Genomic DNA, 21,953 nt, shown 5'->3' on the forward strand with positions numbered 1-21,953 from the left:
TCAAAGGTGCATCTTAGAAATGTTTAACTATTTTCTGCACAGTGATATATTCCCGGATTCAGGCCTCAGAGGGCTTGCAGTCATCCGCCTGCCCTCCCCCAGTGATGCCTCCTTCCTATGCTGGGATGCTCTTTCTCAGAGAGAACCGTGATTAGCATGATGTTCGTACCCTTCCAGGGAGAGTCGTATGTTCAGGCGCGTGCAAAGAGCACACATTCCTGGGCAAGGGGCAAAATCCACACCCACAATCCCAGGCTCACGGGGCCCGGGAGACTTTTCTGGTCAGCTGACTTTCCTGGCTTTGCCTTGAAAAATTTCAGAGGGCGTGTGGATGGAGTGTGTAGCATACGGTGCTTCATGCAAAGAGAGATCACAGATGATGGCACAGTGTGTCTCAGTGAAGCTATCAGGGTCCAGCATAAAGGTGACTGAGTGCCCAGGCATGGACGCCACAGGTGATGGCACCGGCCATGGGCTCTGGTGACTTCAGCATGCTCCTGTTCTGCCCAGCCTTCCTCTATGCCAAGAGATCAGCTAGGACTTGAGCCTCGTTGGCCAGTGGCAGAGGCTGGAATGCCTAACCTATGAGAGGCCTACTGTTTATCAACAGTCGGCTTTTGACTCCAGCCAAGCCAAGTTTGGAATGAATGAAGAGCATATTTTGAAATACTCTGGTGTTGTGAAATATGAAACTTTGCGAGTTCTTTGTTTCTCACTGTAACTGACTGATAGGAACTGGATCTTGCCAAGTAGCTGTGTGGTGAATATTATTAAGTCAGGAGTCCTCGGCCAGCTGACAGCCTGCCGCTCCAGTTCTCATTGCACTTCCCTCTGAGAGGCTCATACCCACAGCTGGTTCTCTGGAAAAGAAATGTCGAGAAAACAAAACAAGTCAAAATGCTCCTTACAGTGGCTGGGCCTAGAACACAGGATGCCAGACTTCCATATCCTCCTCTCCTTCTGGAGTCTAGAATTGAAGGGCCAGCAAGACGGAGAGTGCTGCCCCCGAGGCAGGGAAGGGGTCCTGTGCGAGTACCTCACCCGCATTCCTAGGGGACAGGCGGGGGGTGGTGTCCATGTTGTGGAGCACAGACGAAACCAGGCGGCCAGCTTGTCTGCTTCTCAGTGGAAGGGTGGAAGGAGGTTGCCGCCTCACCATGCCCCGGCGCACACCCCTGGAAGGGCACACCAGGCTGGCGGCCTGTGAGCTGGCATTGGCTGCCCTGTTCCAGGTTGGTACAGGTTGGCACAGCAGAGGTACCTTGCCATCTCCCTGGTTAAATTTTTTGCTTGATTTTTCTTTCATCTAATCATTTTAGAATCAGTTTTGTCTTGTGGCAAAGCACTTCTCTGGGCAAATGGTGTGGTGCTGCAGGTGATGCGAGTGCTGAGTGGGCACCCTGGCCAGAGGTGGCTCAGGCAGCCCCTCCTCCTCTGTGACAGGAAGCCCTGAGCCCTGTCTCTAAATTCTGTTACTCCCACACTGCATTATGCCTCTATGTTCTAGTGGCCTCTGCTGTCCGTGTGCCCTTATAATTGATATTCCTGTGGAAGGCGAAACCCTTGACCCTTGAGTCAGTAGTGTGTTTGAGTATATATCATGAATTTTTTCTGTTGTAAGAGCAGCAGAATATGAACTCTGACTTTGCCATCTCTTCCTGATAAACAGCTACAGGCATTTTTCTGTGGGTGACCGCTGTAAGCTTTTTTATTCCTTCTTGTGATTTTTCACTTAGACAAGTGGGTGCCCCCTGTGGGCATTGTAATGGTTGCCACGTGGTCATCTACCCATGGGGCCCCCTGTAATTGGTGTGACTCTCCACACTGGGTGGTGGAAATAGTTTTTTGAAATAATTATAGCTTCACAGTAAGTGGCAGATACATCTGTGCCTGCCTCATCACATCTTATGGGATTCTAGGACAGGATCAGCTAGGAAACTGTGTGTGTGTGTGTGTGTTGTCATCTTTAGCACACCTGCAGGTGGACCAGGTCTCACAGTTGTCCCCCATCACAGAGCACCCCCTTGTGCAAGCCCCAGGCCTGGCAACCACAGCTCTGCTCAGTGTTTTGTCGTTCTGAGATGCCCTGCTTCTGGCCACACACACGTCACAAATCTGTGTGGTGCCATTATGAGAGAGTGTAATACCTTTAGGTTAATTTTTTCAAGCTCTGTCTAATGCCTTCATCCAAGTGGTGTGCTTAAGGAGTCACTTCTCATTGCCGAGTAACTAATATTCCACTGTGTGGAGGGATTACCTTTAACCTTCACCTCCTCAGGGGCATTGGTGGGTTGCAGTTTTCAGCTGATTACCATTAAAGCTGCTGCGATCTTGTACAGGATTTGAGTGAAGTATTTTTTCACTTCCCTGTGGTCCGTGCTTGGGAGTGTAATAACTAAGAGGCATTGTCAGCATACGTTTAGTTTAGAAGCTGCCAAGTTATCTTAACTCAGTGGCTGCTCCGCTTAGCATCCCCACTCGCGGTCCAGGAGAGGTCCCAGCGTTTAGTGGTGTCACTGTTGTTCTTTTCAGTGGTTGTTGGATATGTGGTTACGTGTTCATTTTGGTCTGGACTTTGCTTTTCCCTAGTGGCTGGTGACGTGCTTGTGGTCTCATGCGCTTTCTTTCCTGCTGTGTGTCCTCTTCAGTGGCCGTCATGTCTTTTCTCCACTTGTTCTTTGAATTACTTGTTTGTTTACTGTTGACTTTTGAGAGCTCTTATAACTTCTAGCTACAAGTTCTGTGTTCGGTATGTGTTTGTATGTGCTTCCTCCCAGCCTGGGATTAGTTGTCTCTATACCCTTGACCAGGCTCTTTGCACAGCAAGAATTTTAAATGTGGATGAAGGCCAGTCTGTTAATTTTTTGTTGTTGTTTCTTTTATGGATGAAGCTTTAGATGCCATATGTAAGAAATGCACCAAGCCTCTGATCCAAAAAAAAAAGTTTTAAAGGTATATTTATTTATGCATACAGAACTGGGGTACAGGCCAGAGGTGCAGGGGCAGTGAAAGGCTTCTTCAGAGACAGAGTGGGGAGCAGAACAGGCTGACTGACGAAGCACACTGCTGAGGGGAGCAGCGGGTGTGTCAGGAGAGGTCTGCCGCGCCATGCAGGCCAGCTCCCCGGCCAGGGATTGAACTCACACTGAAGCAGTTGTGGCCAGCTTCATAGTGCTGTGCTTTGACTCGTTTCACCACCAGGGAGGGCCCAGGTTTGCTTTTTCTGCCAAATTTGGGAAACTGTTCAACCTCATGTCTCTGAGTATTCCCTGTCTCCACACACTCTGTCCCATCTGGACTCTCAGCGGTGAATGACCCCCCCCCCCCCCGGCCTTTGCTGCAGCCCCACAGGCACCGTCTCTGTCTTGTTCAAGCTGGGTGATTTTTTGCTACAGCTTCTCATTCACGGGTTTGTTTTTGTTTTTAATTCTGCTAAAGCTTATTCATTGAGTTTTCATTTCAGTTACTGTGTTTCTTACTTCTCAATTTCCCTTTGCATCATAACTTCTGTTTCTTTATAAAGATGTTAGGTTTCTTTCATTTGTTCAGTGTGTTTGCAGTTGTTCATTGAACTTTTTATGGTTCCTTTCCAACCCTTGTTAGGTAGTTCTGAAGTTGCTCTTCTGTTTCTTTTAACAGCTTTGCTCATTTCATCTGAGATATTCTTCATTCTTGGTCTGAGGAGTGATTTTTTTTAAACTGAATCCTGGACATTTGGTAGGAATGTTGAAGACCTTGATTTTATTTTAAATCCTGTGTCTTATCAGCCATTGATGATAAGCACCCTTGCTCTGTGACCTCCACTCACGCTGAAGGCATGCCCAGATGTACACACTACTCCCACCCAAGTTGGCCTTTCTGCCATTCTCTACTGGCCTGCGTGTCCCCAAGAGCCCCCGTGGGGATGGCATGTTTTCTGGGACTTGTCTCTGCTGTGATCAGAAACTGACTGTCAAGCCCAGCAGGACGAAGTGTGGAATCCCCACTATTATTGCCTCTGCAGTCTTCTTTTTTTTTTTTTTTTAAGATTTATTTATTTATTTGTGCATACAGAACTGGGGTACAAGCCAGAGGCAAAGGGGCAGTGAGAGGATTCACCAGAGACAGAGCGGGAGCAGAACAGGCAGATCAAGAAGTACACTGCTGAGGGGAGCAGCGGGCGGGTCAGGAGAGGTCTGCCACACCATGTGGTCACCTCCCGGGGCAGGTGGGGATCGAACTCATGCGGAAGTGGCTTTCGATTTTCAGTGCTGCGCTTTAACCCGCTGTGCCACCGGGAGGGCCGCCTCTCTACAGTCTTGTTCCTGCCACTCATCTGAGCGTCCTTACCCTCCAATAGCAAATGCTTGCCAAGGATCGGACAAACATACTGTAAGCTGTCTTACAAACTTAAGGTCTATTTTTCATTCATATCAGTCTTTTTTGTCCTTCAGCTAAGTTTTAATATGTTCTCCTTAAAGGTCTTGCATTTCTCATGCATGGGACTATGGTGGTGGCACAGGGGTGATTTGGTGATGGGAAACCCGCGGGGATTACAATCAAGATGGAAAAAAAAATGTGCAAAATGATGTAAAAATAAACTTTTGTAATTAAAACAAAACAAAACAAAAAAAAAGGTCTTGCATTTCTCAAGGACTTTTTTTATATTACTTAATTGTGGCTGTTGGGAGTTTTCCGTTTAATTAATAACCCTGCTGTGAAACTCCAGGTGCTGTTCACTGGTGCCCTGTGTTGGGTTTTCTGTACAAATCTTGTTGAGTTTAGCATGAAGCTGCGCAGACTCAGGACCAGGGCTTCAAGGAGGTGACTGGCAGCCCCCAGTGGCCCAGCAGCCCTGTGACCTGTGTCCTCTGAGAGTCATGTCGTCCCTCTGACTGCTTCTGACATCTGAGAAGGTGGCAGCCCTGTACTAAGCAGATCTGTTGCCTTTAGGCAGCCAGTGGTTCTAGAAAATGGTCTCATTCCGAAGCCTGAGCTATTCATAGTCATTAAACTAACTTGCATAGTTTCCCTAAACTTTGAGCAAAGGAATAATCCCCACCTACCATTGTGAGACTCTGCAGTGACAACTCAGAGGCTCTGAGTTTGGTTTTCTTTCTATTCACCAAGTACTTCACCTTTCTCTGATGGGCCTCTCTCTTCGGTGTGACAGTGGACAGGAAGGGCATGGCATGGGGACCCCCCTGGCTGGCCATGCATTTATTTCCCAGCTGTCCACAGCGATCAGCTGAGGGACCTAACTTTTTGTGGGAGTTCATGCAGACCAGCTGCCAAAAAGGCGAAGGATGCAGTGTTGGGGCAGTTGGGGCTCAGGCGGAGGTGTCGGAATGTACTTTTTTTTTTTACTTTCTCCCCACCATGTGTATATTAGCAGAGAACACCGTATACATGATTTGTAAACAGAGAAGAGAACCTTAATTAGGTGGTGCTAAGAGACTTTATGGGTGTGGCAACACAGTTAGAAGCTTAACCAGTGATGGGACATGGACAGACCTGTGTCGGGGCCTGACTTCTGGCCAGTGTGTGCCATAGAACTTAAAGCTATTTCAGTTTTTAACTTCAAAGATAATAAGTTTAGCGTCAGGGAGGTAGTTGAGGTTGGAGGCACTGCGGCGGAAGAGATGGGCTAGCCAGTCCTCTAGCTGTAGCGAAGGAACGCAGGACTGCAGGCCACAGAAAGCGAGGAGGAGCCGTCCATGCCGTTTGCATTGTCAGTGTCAGCCTTTGCCCTGGAGGCCGGGGTGCTGCACGGCCCTCCCTCCTTGGGGAGAAGGACTAGCTGCGAGCTCCAGGCCGCCCTGAACCCCGAGAGACCTGCCCTACCTCCTGAGCTCTGTCGTGCTACCCTAAGCAACAGAATGAGCCAAGGAGCTTGTTGGTCAACATATCTGCTAGTCACTGACAGTTTCTCTTCTCAAAGCTGCTTTGTTTTTGGCTTTGGGGATGTGTGGAGCTGACGTTTTCTTTTCTTTTCTTTTAAGATTTTTTTATTTATTTATGCATACAAGAACTGGTGTAGAGCACAGAGGTGCAGGGCCTGGGGTGGGAGGGAGAGAATTCACCAGACAGAGTGGGAGACAGAACATGCAGATTGAAATCCACTGCTGAGGGGCTGACTTCTTTCGCAGACTGTGGTGAATGATCTTGCTGAAACAGGACAGAGCTGGCCCCACACCGGGCCCCAGACTGCTGCACCTTGTCTCATGCTTGTGAATCTGCTGCCCCGCTGTAGACAGGCTTCCTAGTGGTTGTGGTAAGGTCACCGTGGGTAAGACAGTTTTTGTAGGAACTCAAAAATCATTTCCTTTCTTTTGTTCTTTTACAGATATTGTTTAAAAAAATTACCATTAATTTTCAAGAAACATGGCAGTGGCCTTGCATTTTCTTCTCAAGTTTTCAAGGCCTTGGTGTTTTGGGTTCTTAATTTGTATGAGTGAAATGATACGACATTGCAAAGGAAGCTTCTGGTGGCTGACTGCTGCCCTGCTGGTGCAAATGGGTTTGACACATGCCCTCCCTTCCTCAGTGATTCAGTGTCTGGCCTGTAGTTTGCCTGTAGAGGGGTCTGACTGTTGCCTCCATCAGACTCTGGACTCAACAAACATAGTGGCTGCTTAGTTTTTCTGCCCCCCACCATTCTTGGTACTGGCTTTCATTGTCAAGGTAGCCTCCTTGTCCAGGGAGTTGCCAGTGCCTGGGCCCTCTCACGTCCAGTCTTGGTGAAAAGTGGAGGAAAGTACGATTAGCCTCTCTGCCTTTCCAAAGATTTGCAAAGCCTGCACACTTTCCCTTAGCCATCCCCAACTACTGCAGAAGCTAGGACATGGAATCTTCTAGCTTGGGGCATGGCTTGAGAGAGGTTTTGGGTGGGTACCCTGCCTTCTCCATGATTTCCTCAAGCCTGCCCTCATGCATCAAGCCCACAGCCCGTGCACCCCACACCTCTTTTGTGATCCCTGTTCTCTCGCTTCCCCTGGAAATCAGTTCTCTGTGAATCTGTGTTGCTCCCTTTAAAGCTGGGATGCCTTTGGAAGACGGGAGCTGCCGCTTTAGAGTAACAACCCTCAGCTCTTGCCCAAAGTGCTACTTGTGTGGGAGATCATGGGGGGTCACAGGTGGAAGCAGGCAAGCTTCTGCTGTGGCCCACGTGAAACCCAGTGTGGTTGTTATCTCAGGCGACCAGTGGCCCAGGAGAGCCTGAGATTTGCTCTCCCTCTCCCTCTCAGGCAGCATGGTTAGGTTCCAGTGTGCTCAGGCTCTGCTTTGGGGTGGGTGCCAGTGAGTAGGGAACAGGCGTGGCACAGCCTCCCTGGCAGCAAACACCCCGCCTCCACTGGCCGCAGCCCTTTTCAAAAATTTCTTAATCTCTGTCAACTATGATAACTTCCTGGACTCCTCCTCATGGCACGGTTTCAGTTCCCCAGGGAGGTGGGCTGGCAGCCGAGTGCCAGCCTCAGGTAGGAGAGGGTGGGAGCCCAAGCCCATGCTGCACCTCCCTGTCTGGCCTCCGGTCTTGAAGTGGTATGTTTCTGTCAGGCTTGGGTTGTGTCTGGCCCAGTGTTCCAAATTAGGACAGTAAGCCGGGACCCAACTATGGTAACCAAAGTGAGGAAGTGATTTGTCGAAGCTTCCACTGTCCCTGTTTTGTTTTGACAAATGGAACTTTTTTCTTCCTTTCTTTTTTTTTTAAACAAAGACTACTCTTTATGGGAATGTAATTGAGGTTTGTATTTGGGGGTTCTCACTTGAGCTTTGCTGTGCCAAATATAAAGATAATGTCAGAAGGGAAGGTCTTGAAATACTTAACTTAACATGGATAATAATTTCTGTGAGATACAGGGGCAGGGGTTTTTGTGTGTTTGCTGGAACATTCCTGTGCTTGGCAAACTCATGCTTTTATTTGGGAAGGCTAAGACTTGCCTCAGACCTTGCATTTGGATGGTTGTCGTGGTATGGATGATCTTCTGGCAGGCCTTCTGGGGCTCAGCCTTCAGCTTCTGAAAGCATTTCCTCAGCCAAGTTTAATAAAATTGAACTTGGGCCTTTTTGAGTTGGCAAAATTCAGAAAATAAATGTGGGGAACGTATTTCTGCATTTTTTTGTTTGGTTGTTTATCTTCTCCTTACAGTTCCCCAGCTTCTTTGCCCCAGAGTTTTGTCTTTGCTCACTGTCTTGCAGGAGAAATGATGAAATAGGCGTCTTTGCTGCAATATATTTAAAATACACTAATCTAGATGTAACCAAGATGCTAAGAGAAAATGGAGCATTTTGGTTTGCTGACTTGACGTTTAAAGTGCTCGTGCACGGTCACCTGACACATCTCATAAACACATACTGGCTTTTATTATTACTGAATTCTTGTTAATTTATGTCAAGGCAAAAAATCTCTGTGTTTTGCAAATCATTCTGAAGTGGGACGTCAAGGCAGGCTGATGACAATCTAGGAGGATGGCCAGGCTCTGATGAGGGAACATCTGCAACTGGACCCTTGGAGCTGTCCTTGAGACGCTTTCACCATAACGTCATTTCTACAACTGTGGGTATGGATGTGAGTCATTCCAGTGGGGCTGCTCACGGCCCACCGTGTGTGCTCTTGAGCTTTCATTCTCCGGTTCTTTAATTCTGCTGAACCATAAAAGCATATATTGTTGATTATCTTTCAAGATTAATCCCAGGTCAGAAAAATCAGATAACTTCCTTATAGTGTCAGAGGGTCCACAGAGCTAAATTTGGGGTCATTTGCGCCCCCTGTCTCTATACTTGTTGCCCTGTGTAGATTTCTCTCACTCTGCCTCATCGCCACACACTGTTGATAACTCCCGTACTTCCCAAGTAAGTCTGTTAAGGAATAGACCTTAAGTGCCAAAAGAACACATTGGTGAGCTCTGTCTCATGCACACTAACATGCATGCTCTGTGCTGGTGCCCGCCACATGTCTGTGGAGAGGACAGACAGACAGCAGGGGTGACACCCACCCTCACAGACTCAGCTGTCTGCTGTAGAAGTACCAACCCTCGCAGTGACCCTAACCCAGCATGGGAGTGGTGGGGAGCAAAGCACTAAGGAAGCTTCTAGGGTAGGTAGCCTTGGGAAGAGAATCCTGAAGAATGTCAGTCCACTGAGCCAAGCCAGTGTTTTGTGCTCAGAAACAGTCAGGTACCACATACATAATGGCTACATGGAGGGACTGTGGCTGGAAGCACAGAAGGTCCTCTGATCGACCACTCGGACTTTTATAGGTTGCTTTCTTAATTCAGCATGGAGAGAAAAGAAGACTTGAATTCCTCACCACACATGAGCTCTGGCACTGCTTTAGTCTTTCTGTCCCATTGGTCCTGGAGAGCAGCAGCGCTCTTTCTGCAGCCTCCACTGACAAAGCCAGGTCTCATCACTTGCATTTAAGCCAGGTAGTGTGGGGCGTGTAATATCAACTCCTTGTGTGGTCTTTTGGGAGATGTTTGGGTGGCAGGTCTTTGCAAGGGTAGAAGGGGCAATATGAATTCATTGCAGTTCTTTTGGGGACCCTTGGGAGTTCTGGGACATCCTTTGGCTTAAAGCCAAGGTTCATGGAATGACCTTTCTCTGGTGGTACTTAGAATTCATTTCTGTGAGATAATGACAGAAACCCTGCCTCTTTGGTAAGATTGATTTGTTTCAGGGTGGAAGGTAGGAGAGCAGGGAAGAGAAAGGTTTAAATAGGTGATTTAAGATGGCTCATTCTGAGAACTTGAAATTTCTGCAGGGCCTCTGTGGTTTGGAGTTGAGTTTTAGGAAGCCAGGACGTTTGCAGTGATAATGCCGACCTTTGTAGCTCCTCTATTCATTTAAAACTGGGTTATCTTTGTTATTTTTCAGGCAAATTTGCAAGATGGCTTTTTCAGATAAAACAGACTTTATGCCTCATTTGATTTTCCAGACTCCAAGCTTGAGAGAGCAGCTTGCACAGTCGTGTTTGGTTTTGGGTTTTGTTGTTGTTGTTGTTGTTGTTGGCTCATTTTAAAGCTGATACGTCCCACCTAGAGGTAAATGGTCCTTGATAAAGAAGATGGCCTGGGGTTCTCCTCTTGGTACCTGAAGTGCCTGCCGGGAGTGGAGGGGTGGGAGTCGGGGTGGGGGCTCTGTGCCTGACATCCACGCCTTGGGCAGATTCCTCCTTCTTGGTAGTCATGGTGAGACAGAGACCCACTGAGTGGAAAGCAGATGTCAGTGCTAAATTAGAGGCGTGGAGTCATTCCCCAACCCCCTGTCTTTCACACTGTCTCCGCATGCAGGTAGGACAGAGCAGTGTGCCTGGTTTGTTGTTGGCCCTTGACCTTGTCTTCCCAAATTGACATGGGAATAAGACTTCCTGGGGGGAAAGACAGTCTTGAGGGATTGCCCGCTAAAAATGCAGATTCTAAGGCCCTCCCAACCCCCCATGACTCAGAATCACTGGTGAGTCTCTTAGCCTCGATGTAGCCATAACATAGCAGTTAGCCCTGACTCCAAGGGATGCTACAGATGTTAGTAGCTCCAGTCCTCCAGTGAAGCTTTGGTCACAGGGCCTCAGAATGTTGCTATAGGTATTACCAGATATCCTCCCAGTGATACTATGGAAATGACCCCCAGATTTGGTAAGCACGCTCCTCCTGAGAAAGGTAGGTGAAATGATTTTGAAGGGACGCGTGACCTCCAGGACTTGCTCCGTCGCCACCTCCGATAGCAGGAGAACTCTGGGCGCTGTGAGCCCCACCTGGTAGCATATGTGAAGGCAGGTCTTCATGGCTAAGCTCAGCTGGCCTTCGTGGGCTTCGGTCATTGGGGCCTCTTACCCCACTTCCACTTAGGGTGCTCCTGAGATGGGAACTAAGACTCCATTTTTAAGAAAGACCTTTGTCTGCAATTTTCACTGTTTTGCCACTCAGTGTATAAGCTCCCACCCCCTTTTATTATGGTAGAAATTGCTTTATTTATAAAAAAAGAAGGCATAGGAAAACCTAAAAGAAAGCTGAATGATTTCTGAAGAGGAGAAGCCCCGCCATATTTAACTAAGCACACCCCTATACTTGTGCACCACCACTACTGCTGGAGGGAACTGCACTCAGCGCTGAGGAAGCGAGGCCGTGAATATCTGCTCTCTGGAACCATCCTGCTCCCTGTTCCCCACTTCTCATGTCTGCCAAGGAAAACAGAATAGATGGGTCGATTGGAAGGTAGAGGGAGCCCGAGCCATGGGGTACTCAGGGTTGTAGCAGAGATTCATGGAGAGAGGAAGAAGGCAGGGCGAGGTTGTGAATACTTCTTTGGCTTGTGTTGATTGAGTTTTCTGGAATAGGATGTTGGTGTATCAGCGACCTGCTGGCTGGTGCCGAGCAGGGTAGTAGTGTTGTGCCTCTGGGCCCTGGCAGGTAGTGCTTCCCTCTGCTCTCCCTGGTCTGTTCTCATATTTTGATTTTTCGCCACTCTGTACCTTTTTGCTGTATTGGCCGATCTGGGACTCGCTTTCCCATTGTTATGTGGCATAAGGAAACCAGGACACCCAGCCCAACAAAAAGCAGGTGTATTGTGCTGGTTAGTATTTGACGCTGGATCTATATCCAAAGGCTGAGCATCCCTTTAAGGACAATATGGGCTCACATATATCTCGGCATGTGCTAGGTGCATAAACATGTGTCTACTCAAGGTTAGACATGACAGCAGAGGCAAAGAGATGTAGCAAGTTGCCTATCACAGGACGGGCAGCTTCTTCAGGTACTTTGATTCGCTGTCACTATTTCAGCCTGCATCTTAGCGTGGCAGTAATCATGGTCTCTGCAATGAAATATACCCTATGGCTTCAGCCTCCTGTGCTTAATTTTGGGAGGTCTCCTAGAAAATGCATTACATTTTTAATAAGATATCTTAGGTTAAAAATATTCAGAATCCTTTGACTTACAAATCTTATGTTAACAGTATATATATCGTAAAAAAGTTCTCAAAACTGTTTCCTGGACAGCTGAATTTTCCTTTCAGAGCAGTTACAAAGTCAGCACCCCCTACCTTCAGCATGCCCCGTCTGACCTTTTGCAGCTCTGGTCTGGCCCACCCTGGGAAAGCTAGGGCCACATGCAGAGAAACTGCAGGAGGAATGCACAAGAAAAGCTGGCTGGGGTGTGTGTCAGATCAGCGCAGCAGTCCCCAACCTTTCCTGGAGACTTAGGCCTAACTAACCATGTTCTCTTCCTTGAAGTGGAAAAATATGGCTCCATTACTATTCACCAGGGTTTGCCTGGCCATTCCCCATTGGAGCTCTGAGCTGTGTAGAATTGGGATGTGGGTCTGAGGGTCAGAATAACAAGGGTGAAGTTTATTTCTGCAGATCGCCGTCTTCATGTAGCTGATACAGCAGTACCAGGTCTTTCTGTTAACCACGGAGGAAGGAATTTGAAATCAGACAGACTTGGTTTGAGAATGGGCTGCTGGGACAGCATAGGAGGACCTGGGGAAAGTCACTTAAAGTCCCTCACTGGTCAGCCAGAGTCAACCAAGCCGGCCTCCTGTAGCAACAAACCAGCGGCAGGGGGAATGGCATCTTCCATTCATGCCCCTTTCATGACCCAGCCTGGCCTCTCTAGAATCTGCTCCCGCACTCTGGGGAGCAGAAAAGACACCCCGCTTTTCTGAAGGGCATGACCGTTCACATCCTTTTGGCCATTCGTGGTTACAAGACAAGAGTTGTCTTTAGTGGGACAACTGATTGTCCGGCTAGAGCTGGCTTGCTGGGGAAGCAGATATGTATCCACTTTGCATCTGTCAGACTGCCCTGTGGGCACCCATGTTTGTGTTCCTTCCAACATAAAAACACTCATTCCTCAGGCAGTGGCAGTTTTCTATGAAGTTCAGGCTGTCTTTGCTACACGTGTGCCCCCACAGCCATCCATTCCTAAAGCCCAATCCCCAAAAGGGGAGTTCTGAGGGTGGCCCGCCTGGTAGCCCCCGCATCTGCCTGCTGGCAGGATCTGCCCACTAGCCTCTGTGGGCGGTCTGAAGGTGGCCTGCCACTGACCTGATTCCTGGTGCCGTCCACGGGTTAGGCTGGATGGCTAGTCACACTCACAGGCCAGATTCATGGCTTCCTAGGCTGAACTGCCTAGGAAGCTGCTGGCTGCCTCCGTGAACATTTGTAAGAACATAACCAACCTCCTAGGACCAACTACACTCTTGAAACCCTGGTCTTTTATTTTTGTTTCTAGACTAGGGCCTGTCCTGGCTGTTCCCCTTGAACAGTGACTACGGCGAGGCTGTAGCTGGGACTTGACATGGTGGAGTCTGTCCTGAGGCTCAGGCTGGCACATGACGGCAAGCCTGACAGACCATCACATTGTTGTGTTAAATGCCACCGGCTTCCAGCATATACATGACTGAAGTCCAGGCTCGGGCATCACAGGGTGGTGACCAGATTCCCAGCCGGTGCCGATGTGGCCTCACTTCCTAACCATGAATGCAGCACCCGGTATTTTTAGTTTCGTGACTGCACTGCACTATTTTCACCAGAACCAGCTGCTGTGACAGTTAGGAAGCGAGTGGCAGCACTGAGGGGCCCACAGTCTGTGGGGCAGCTCCCATGCCTTCCTCTAGGCAGCTTCCTGAGAATGGGTGTCCTTTGTAACTCAAATTCAGTCTCATGGACTAAACCACCAAACGTTTTGTCTTTCCTGGGAGATGTCTTCAGGTTGGTCATTCAGCTTTCCCTTTGAAATGTCCTTGTCAAAGACAATTGTCTGAGGTCTTGTTTTCCTGAATGTGCTGTTTGTGCTCCTCAGTGCCTGCGTGGCAGCTGCCGGCTTACTTGGGAAGGTGCAGGGAGTCTGCATTCTCCTCTCACAGGTTCCCTCTCCTCAGAGCCCCTCACCGGCCCACCCTCAAAAAGGTTTGTGTGGTCCCTGCCTTCCTGTGCCGTGCAGACACTCCCTAAATGTCTGTTCTTTCTCAGTTGGCTACTCACCTTTAGGAGGGAACTGCTCTCATGCTGTGACAACTTTGTGGGCAGGCCAGGGTTCCTTGGTCTTGACGAGATGCGAATAAAGGTGACGCTGAGCAGAGAGCCTGGAGCGCACCTTTGCAGCAGTGCTAGGCAGCCTCATGTGGCGCCTGGGCGCTGCCAGTTTGTCTTTGTGTCCAGGAGCCTTTGACTTCCAGATGGGTCTGAGAAACATGCAAGCCTGGAGCAGACCCTGAGTGTGGGAGCTATGGGACAACAGGGTCTTAAGAAACCCGTCTAAGTTCAGATCGGTTGGTTGTGTAGAGTTACCATGTTGTGCGACCATCACCACGGTCAGTTTCAGCCATGTACTCTAAGAGTGTCTTTCCATTCTCCAGCCCCGCCAGACAGCCACACTTTCTGTCCAGAAATTTAGACAAGAGTTTCCCTCTGAGGTGGGTGCTGCCTGTGGAGGGCTGGCGGGTGGGCGGCATCTCCAGCAAGCACATCCTCGCCTTGTGCAGGGACCCCACAGTCGAGGCAACTGGGACCTGCTTAGATTGACTGGGCACCTTCAAGAGAACAGCTTTAATTGCAAAACATGCTCATCAAAACTATAGCGATGGCCAGCAATGGAATGAAAACCTTCCAGGGAGAAATGTAAACCGGTGAGCACTACAGCACCCTGGGGGGAATGTCTGTTTAAAAAGAGGGAGCTTCCACCAAAGCTTTGGTGCTGATGCCCTAGCTCCTCCTTCCCCATCTCCTCCTCCCTCACCCCAACCCTCTCTGTTAGCCAGTATATTAAATTAAAACAGAAGAAGAAGAAGAAGGAGGAGGAGGAGGAGCTTTCTGGTGTTTTCTCTGCACCTCTGAAGTAGGAGACACTCTGTCTCTGTTTAATTTTGGAAGAGTATTTCCAAATAGGTGCTATAGTCAATAATATGGAAATCTATATTGTCTAGAAAAGAGCTGTTATAGTAGGTCACTCTGCTGCTAGTGTCCACTATTGATGGTGTTTTTGTTGTTACCTCTGTCATGCCTAAATCCCTGGCCTGTAGAATGTTGGTTCTTACCAAAAACAGGCTTTATACACATATTATCTAGAGTCATCTCTTTTTTTGGACTGGAAAGCACCTTAGATGCCTTCTGTTCAAAGAAAAAGGAAGCGCAAAGAGGTCAGGGCTGTGGGTCTGAACCCCTCTCCTGTGCTGCGAGTCACCTGAGATGATGTGCCCCTTGGGCGTGCGCCTTTCTCGGCTCAGCCACCCCTCACCAGAAGCCTGCTTTTCATGTTCCCAGCACAGGGACCATGTGCCGCTTTCGTCTTTACCCCCCACCCAGTTTTCTGAGAGTCTCCTGTCTGTTTCTGGACCTCTGAGGCCAGAAACCTCACCCCTGCTAGGTGTCTTGGTGACTGTGGCGGCATAGGATCTGTTAGACGGGGCCCTCGCGGTGCAGAAAGCCAGGGCTCTGCTCGTGTGCCCTTTGGGCAAAAAGTAAAATGTGCTATTCTGTTAGTTTGCAGCAACTGAAGGAAAAAACTATCAGTAAAGAGCCGCAGATACTACCTTTAAATTAACTATCCCCCATGTAGCCCTCATCTCGAAGTGGTAAAACAGAGGTGTGCGCCTACACGCGCCATTCACTCAGCCTGGTCCGGCACAGGCAGCACTCGCCTCAGCTGATCCCTTGCCTCTGTGGAGCTCGCAGCCAGACTCCCAGCGCCACACTCGTTCCTTGCTTTGCAGGTTTGGGGATATCTGGCCCATTCTTGGATAAGAGTTGGGATGCATGTTGCTGTGACCTAAAAGAGATGACATGGCCTCTAGAACTGGGGAGACCACAAGCCTCAGGAAACATCTTAGAAATACATATTTGTGTGATGTAACTGGTAGAAACTTCCACTGAATCATGGAGAAACGAAAGAAAGTGGGAAAATTAAACATTTCTTTGATTGTGTCTCAGAAGAAAATTATAATTTAAATAGCCTTAGGTGGCACTTCCAGAAGAAGCTGTTGGGGTGGCATTGACCACACACTATAGGTGTTCCCCCATCCCTCACCTTGTGGTGTTTGAGCTCCATCTCTCAGAGTCAGACAGGAGAAGCGCCAGCATCTGATGTCCCAGTGGACAAGAACACGAACTGGCTGCCCAGGGTGAGCCGGAGTGAGAGAATATCTTGGGGCCTCAGCAGCAATGTCCAGCCAGCCCGCTCCTCGAGCACCTCTGCAAGAGTCAGTACTCAGGGCCAGCTCACTGGGTTTCTCTGTGCAGTGTGGGCTTCCTGGGTAGGTGCGGTGCAGCCAAGGCGCATCCACAGACATGGGTCTCCCTCTCGGGAGGCTCAGGGGCACCTTGGGGACTAAAAGAGGTGACCATTCACTCCCTTTTATGATTTTGGAACCTGTTTTGGCTTACTGTTAAATCTTGTTCTTTAAAGTCTATTTTACTATATTAAAGGAGAATTCAAAAGGTGTTAGCCATGTCCATGGAGGTTGAAGGCAGAGTCGCTCTTTAAATAGATAGTGACCAAAGTGCCTACTGCCCGAGACTTTGTGCTCGTTACACTGTGGAAACCTTAACACTTCTCAAGAGCTGAGCCACTTGAGAAGATCATAATGCCTTTCTGAGAAGTGTGTGCCAAAGATGGATGTTTGTAGACATTATTTCTAATTCTCCTCCTCATTTTGACAAGGAACTTTTTCTAAGCAGTTGTCACAGGTAGACTGCTGCCTGTCTGTGGGCAGTTTGCTTTTATTTGGGTTTTGGTGTTTGTTTTTAACAGTCGTGTACTTAGCACTGAGACGCTGTTCTGCCCTTAAACTGCACAGACTTCATAGTTGGAAATTTCCTGGAGGGAGCTGAACCTTGGGTTCGTGCATGCACATTGGGAGTGACCAGGGTACTGGAGGCTTCCACACTGCTGTCAGCATTGGGTTTGTTTGCACACGGTCTCTGCCAGTAGGAAAACCAAGGCTTGTGGGTTGTAAGCCCAGAACTAATGGTGACGCCCATCCATTACACTGCGGGTTTACCCTGCCAGCTCGTTTATGGGTGGCATTCTCATTTATCCTGCAGGCTGTTTTCTATCTTCTGTGTAGCCTGGGTGAGCCTGTCTTAGTCCCTGTCTAAAAAGTGACCGTGGTATCCCGGTTTTCTGTGAGCTTGTGGATCACGTGCCTTGACAGCAGTGTGGAACTGCTGTAGGAGGTGACATCATAGCTGTTCCTCTGTGGGTGACATGTCTCTCCTTCACATGCATGACATAAGAATAATGGCATTAGTATGCAAACAAAGCATAAAAGACACCATTAGACATATATGATCCATCGTTATGATGAGAGCTCTGTTATAGACCTTACTGTTACCTAAGGAACTAGAACTTTTCTGTGCTGAGTCTCCACTTACTCCTCCTGGGCCTCACGTGCTGTTTTTCCTCTCGCCACAGGTGCACTTTCCGGTTCCCCAGCACAGCCATCAAGATTCAGTTCACTTCATTGCTACAACAGGAAGAGGCCCCGGCATCACCCCTCAGGCCGCTGTACCCTCAGATCTCCCCCCTGAAGATCCACATTCCGGAGCCGGACCTCCGGAGCCTGGTCAGCCCTGTCCCATCCCCAACCGGCACCATCAGGTAAGCCACCTCCACACACTGAACACATGGTTCCTCCGAAAGCCGAGGCCCTCTGCTCTGGAGGCTTTCTCAGAAAAAGAAAAAGGATAGCAATGTTCTGCATTTGATTTTATTCGCTGTTAGTTATGTCTCTGGATGACTGCCTGGGGATGGGAATTTTGAGACTATTTTGAATGTATTAGGGAATTGACTACTTAAATTTTCTGATGGATTCCCTTATAAAAGTAAAGAAGCACTTAATCATTTTTCCAGTTTGAAATATGGTATGTTAGCAAGCACAGGTTTAATTTTTTTTTTTAAGACATTTAAAAGGACTTGGTGAACTTTGTTTTTCTGTTTGTGGAAATTCTTTGCAAAGCTTTAGGAATTTTTTAGATGTTGACAAAGTTAAATTTTTTCCTCCTTGGCATATTACAAAATGAGCAGTAGGGAGAAGGCTTCAGGGTAAAAATGTGTGATTTCTACCTGTGAATAGAAACACAGCAGAAAGCTCATTTCTGTGATGATACAATGAATAGTAACTTGTGGGAATGTAATGTGTGGTGAGCTCTGTGCTGAGCACAATACATTGTGACTATTTAGGCCTTACCCTTTGTGATAGACTTCTTTCTTAAGCCCTTTGAAGATTTCTTGCAGAACTCTGTTCTAAAACCCAAAATTCAGCATGTGATCTAATGTTCTTCTCAACTTCTAGTGAACATAAACTCAAACATGGATACTCAGCTCTTGATGAGTGATGGAGGTTCTTACGTCCCTTATCAGTGGTTTCACACGCAATAGTTTCAGTTACTGTGGTCCAAAATTATGACATGCAATAATAAATTTTGAGAGTCCACATTCTCATAACTTTATTACAGCTTATTGTTATAATTGTTCCATTTTATTATTAGTTGTTATTCTCTTCCTGTGCCTAATTTATAATTATGCTTTATCATGATGGGTATGGGTAGGATAAAACGAAGTATGTACAGGACTCAACACTACCCATAACACCAAGCATTCGCTGGAGGTCTGGATTGCCCCACCCCCGGGAGGGAGGGAGGACTACTGTCCTTTTATGTGTATAATTTAAACCTATTTGTAGAAAAATATTGCAACCACTCTGGAAACAGTCTGACAGTTACTCAAAAGACTAAACAGAGGATCGCCACATGACCCAACAGCTCCCTGGGCCCTGAGGTCCACCTAGAACTTGTACACCAGGTTCATGACCTGAGTGGAAATGACTTACATGTCTTCAATGAGTCAAGGGATAAATAAAATATATGTTCTTAACAATGGAATATTATTTGACCATGAAAGAGAACAAAGTACTAATAGACACTACAATGTAGCTGAACCTTGAAAACATACAAAATTAAATAAACCTGTCACAAAAGACATATATTGTGTTACTCTGTTGACATAAAACGTGCAGAGACTTCTAACAGGTAAGGGTCTCCTGGGTTGTGAAGAGGTTCTGGAATTAGATAATGATGACTGTACAACTCTGTGAATACACCAAAAAGCACTAAATTGTACATTTAAGTGGTGAACTGTACGGTATATTACATCTCAGCGACAGCTCACTTGTACTGACACCTTTCTCCGGTGGCAGCTGAGAGCAGCTGCAGAACGTTTCCAGGTGTTTCCCACACCGCTGGGAGCAGAGAGCCCCGGCATGCAGCTAGTGCTGTGTAAGCTGGCAGTGAAAATCATAGCAAACAACGGTCGGGTTTACGGGTTTGGGATTATTAATAATCAGTTTATAATCCAGCCAAATAGATGCTTTTAGGAATGATGTTTTGGTTGGTACCTGGAAGCCTTCATAAAATGAATATATTTCCCACTAATACTCAAAATATGAACAGTAGCAGCTGGTTAATACTCAGGCAAAGCTGTGAGTATTAAAGTTGCTTTTGTGTTAGAAGGGAGACAGTGATAAAAGATTAGGCAGAGGGGAGTTTTACTAAGCAGAAGGGCAGGTGTGGGCTGGAGCGGTTCTGGGAAGTCCTCTGGTGCTGCCAGAGCCTGAGCGGAGCCTGAGCGGAGGCGGTCTCTTGAGTTTATATTTAACCAGCTCTGCTGGCTAGAGCTGGGCTGGTGGGGGGGGGGGGGCATCGCCCCCACACCACTGTCTCGCTGGAGCCTTTTCCCGGAGCCTGTCCCAGAGAGACGGGTTCTTGTCACCACTCCAGTTCGCTCACTGGTAGAATGTTTTCAGGAAAAGTTGTAATTTTGAACTGCCTTTCTCCCTGTTTGGCCTTTGTCGCTGAACGAGGATTTCTGTTTACATCCGTTTATCTTAGCGCTGCGGAATCAGTTGAGTGTTTGGAAACCTCAGAAGCCCTTGAGGTTTTGCTTGCCAAGTTCCTTCTCTGTCTAGGGGTGGAGCCGATGTGTTTACAAACACCTCTGGTCACCCTCCCTCCCCAGGGCCCTCCCCTGGTGACTCTCGGAAGCCCAGTGTCCATCTCACGAGGTACAAGGCACTCCAGGGAAGCGCAGGGCTGGTGGGCGGGCCCTGGCCGCGGAGCGGAGGCCCTGAGCCTCTGCTGTGCCCGAGGCTCCTCCCAGTCTGCTCCCCAATTTGGTGTGCCTGCGCCTCAGCCTCCCCATTGGCCCAGGCTGCAGCCTGACGACCTCCCTGGACCGACTTTCTCCAGCTGCGGCCTGTCTCCACTCCCAGATCTTAGGCGTGGCAGGGACCTGTTGGAACATACTGTGGCCCTGCCTTCACCCTCCTGACCTCTTCCCCCTTCCTTTCTGTTTCATCTTTTTTGTGTGGGTGGGTGTGGGTTTCTCTCTCTCTTTTTCCATTCCCTGAAGTACTCCACCCAGAAAAATGAATGAACTGTCTTTGAAACGAATTCTTCTCTCTTAAGCAGTATTTGTTGACCATTTTGCAAGAAAAAGACGTGCAAACTGGTATTTTTAAGAAAAAAGACATTGGTTAATCATTTTCTGGACTTTACAAAACAAACCAATCTAAAAAGTGCTCTTATAGCTAGAGTTTTAAGAAACTACTGAAAGTAAGCCAGAGAAAAGGCATAGCATAGGTTGAAAGTTATTAATTTTTACTTGTAAAAGTGAAATTTTAGAAGCTATTTCTTTTTTTGACTTTCTCAGTGGAGAGATCAAGATTGAAAGTAATTTGTGAAATTGGCAAAAATTAACAAAAATAATACAAAAATGAAGCACCTGTCTTCGGAATCGAAACCACTTTTAACCTTTAGGTACAATTTCACTTTATTGCCAGATCAGGAATTCAGCCCTAGTGCAGTTGGTGCTACTTTGCAGTCTCAGCGTCCTTTGCGCACGCACAGAGGCTGTTATGTCTGCATCGGGAGAGCTGCTGCTGCTCAGCCGACTCTGGCACCATCCTTTAGTGTGACTGTCTTGCTGAAAGGTTTCCAGCTGCAGCCTTTCCTGAGTTCCCATCCCGGCAGGTGGAGCCTGGTTCTCAAGATTCAGTCCTCCTCCTAGGGTCCCGGCTCCATGGGGGCGAGCCTCTTTATGTGTGGGTTTTCCAGGGCATTTTCCTTTCCTTACCATTTTCAGTGCAAACCCCACCCTCCACACCCCTAATTCCTTTCCTTACCATTTTCAGTGCAAACCCCACCCTCCACACCCCTAAACACACATACCTTGTCCCTTATCCATCTGAAGACTTGGGAACAATAACATTTCTGTGTGGCTTACCCACACAGAAAAGTAGGTCCTTGTCTTCCTTGTTCTTATTCCTTTTGCATGAATCCAGCCTGCAAAATGTTGAGAGAAAGTTGAGTGAAGTTTGGCACTGAAGCTCTGGCTTCTGGCCATTTCCTGGTTCTCATAGGCTTCTCAAAACCTTTGCAAGCTCAAGTTTAACGCTTCTGGGTGTACCTGCTGGGTGTGTGCGTAACCGACCTGTTGTACTGCCCTTCCCAGATTCCACACTAAGGGATTCTGGGGCTAGAAAGCGCCTGCAGGACATGGAGCTGAGGGCGCTGTGGAGGTTGCCCTCCTGTAAGCCTGTGGGCCCACTCCTCAGAGTGAGCACCTGCCAGTAAGTCTCTGCTGAAGGGTACCATAGCTTAGGCCATTTGTTGGTGATTTCTCACTGGGCAGGAAGCAATTCAGAAACTAGTAAATATTTTACAATAGCTTCTAGGATTTTAGAGTACTGAATTTATCTTTTTTTTTTAAAGAATTATTTATTCGTACAGAACTGGGGTACAGGTCAGAGATGCGGAGGGTGAGAGGCTTCACCAGAGACAGTGGGGAGCAGAACAGGCAGATCGACGAAGTCCACTGCTGAGGGGAGCAGCAGGCGGGCAGGAGAGGTCTGCCGCGCCATGTGGTCTCCTCCGGGGCAGGCGGGAATCGAACTCATGCGGAAGTGGCTTTAGCTTCTCA

The 21,953-nt window shown here is 48.0% G+C and overlaps 1 protein-coding gene across 1 annotated transcript in view; it reads left to right on the forward strand.

Annotated features, from left to right (window-relative positions):
• The window catches only part of FOXK1 (forkhead box K1), a 58,300-nt gene that overhangs the window by 24,387 nt on the left and 11,960 nt on the right, over nucleotides 1-21,953 (forward strand). Inside the window, exon 2 of the mRNA XM_004691918.2 lies at nucleotides 17,391-17,576. Coding sequence (XP_004691975.1) covers nucleotides 17,391-17,576 — 186 coding nt within the window. The remainder of the gene's footprint in view (nucleotides 1-17,390; nucleotides 17,577-21,953) is intronic.

Source organism: Condylura cristata, unplaced genomic scaffold, assembly GCF_000260355.1.
Source record: "Condylura cristata isolate star-nosed mole 26May11 unplaced genomic scaffold, ConCri1.0 scaffold00032, whole genome shotgun sequence".
NCBI classification, from domain to species: Eukaryota; Metazoa; Chordata; class Mammalia; order Eulipotyphla; family Talpidae; genus Condylura; species Condylura cristata.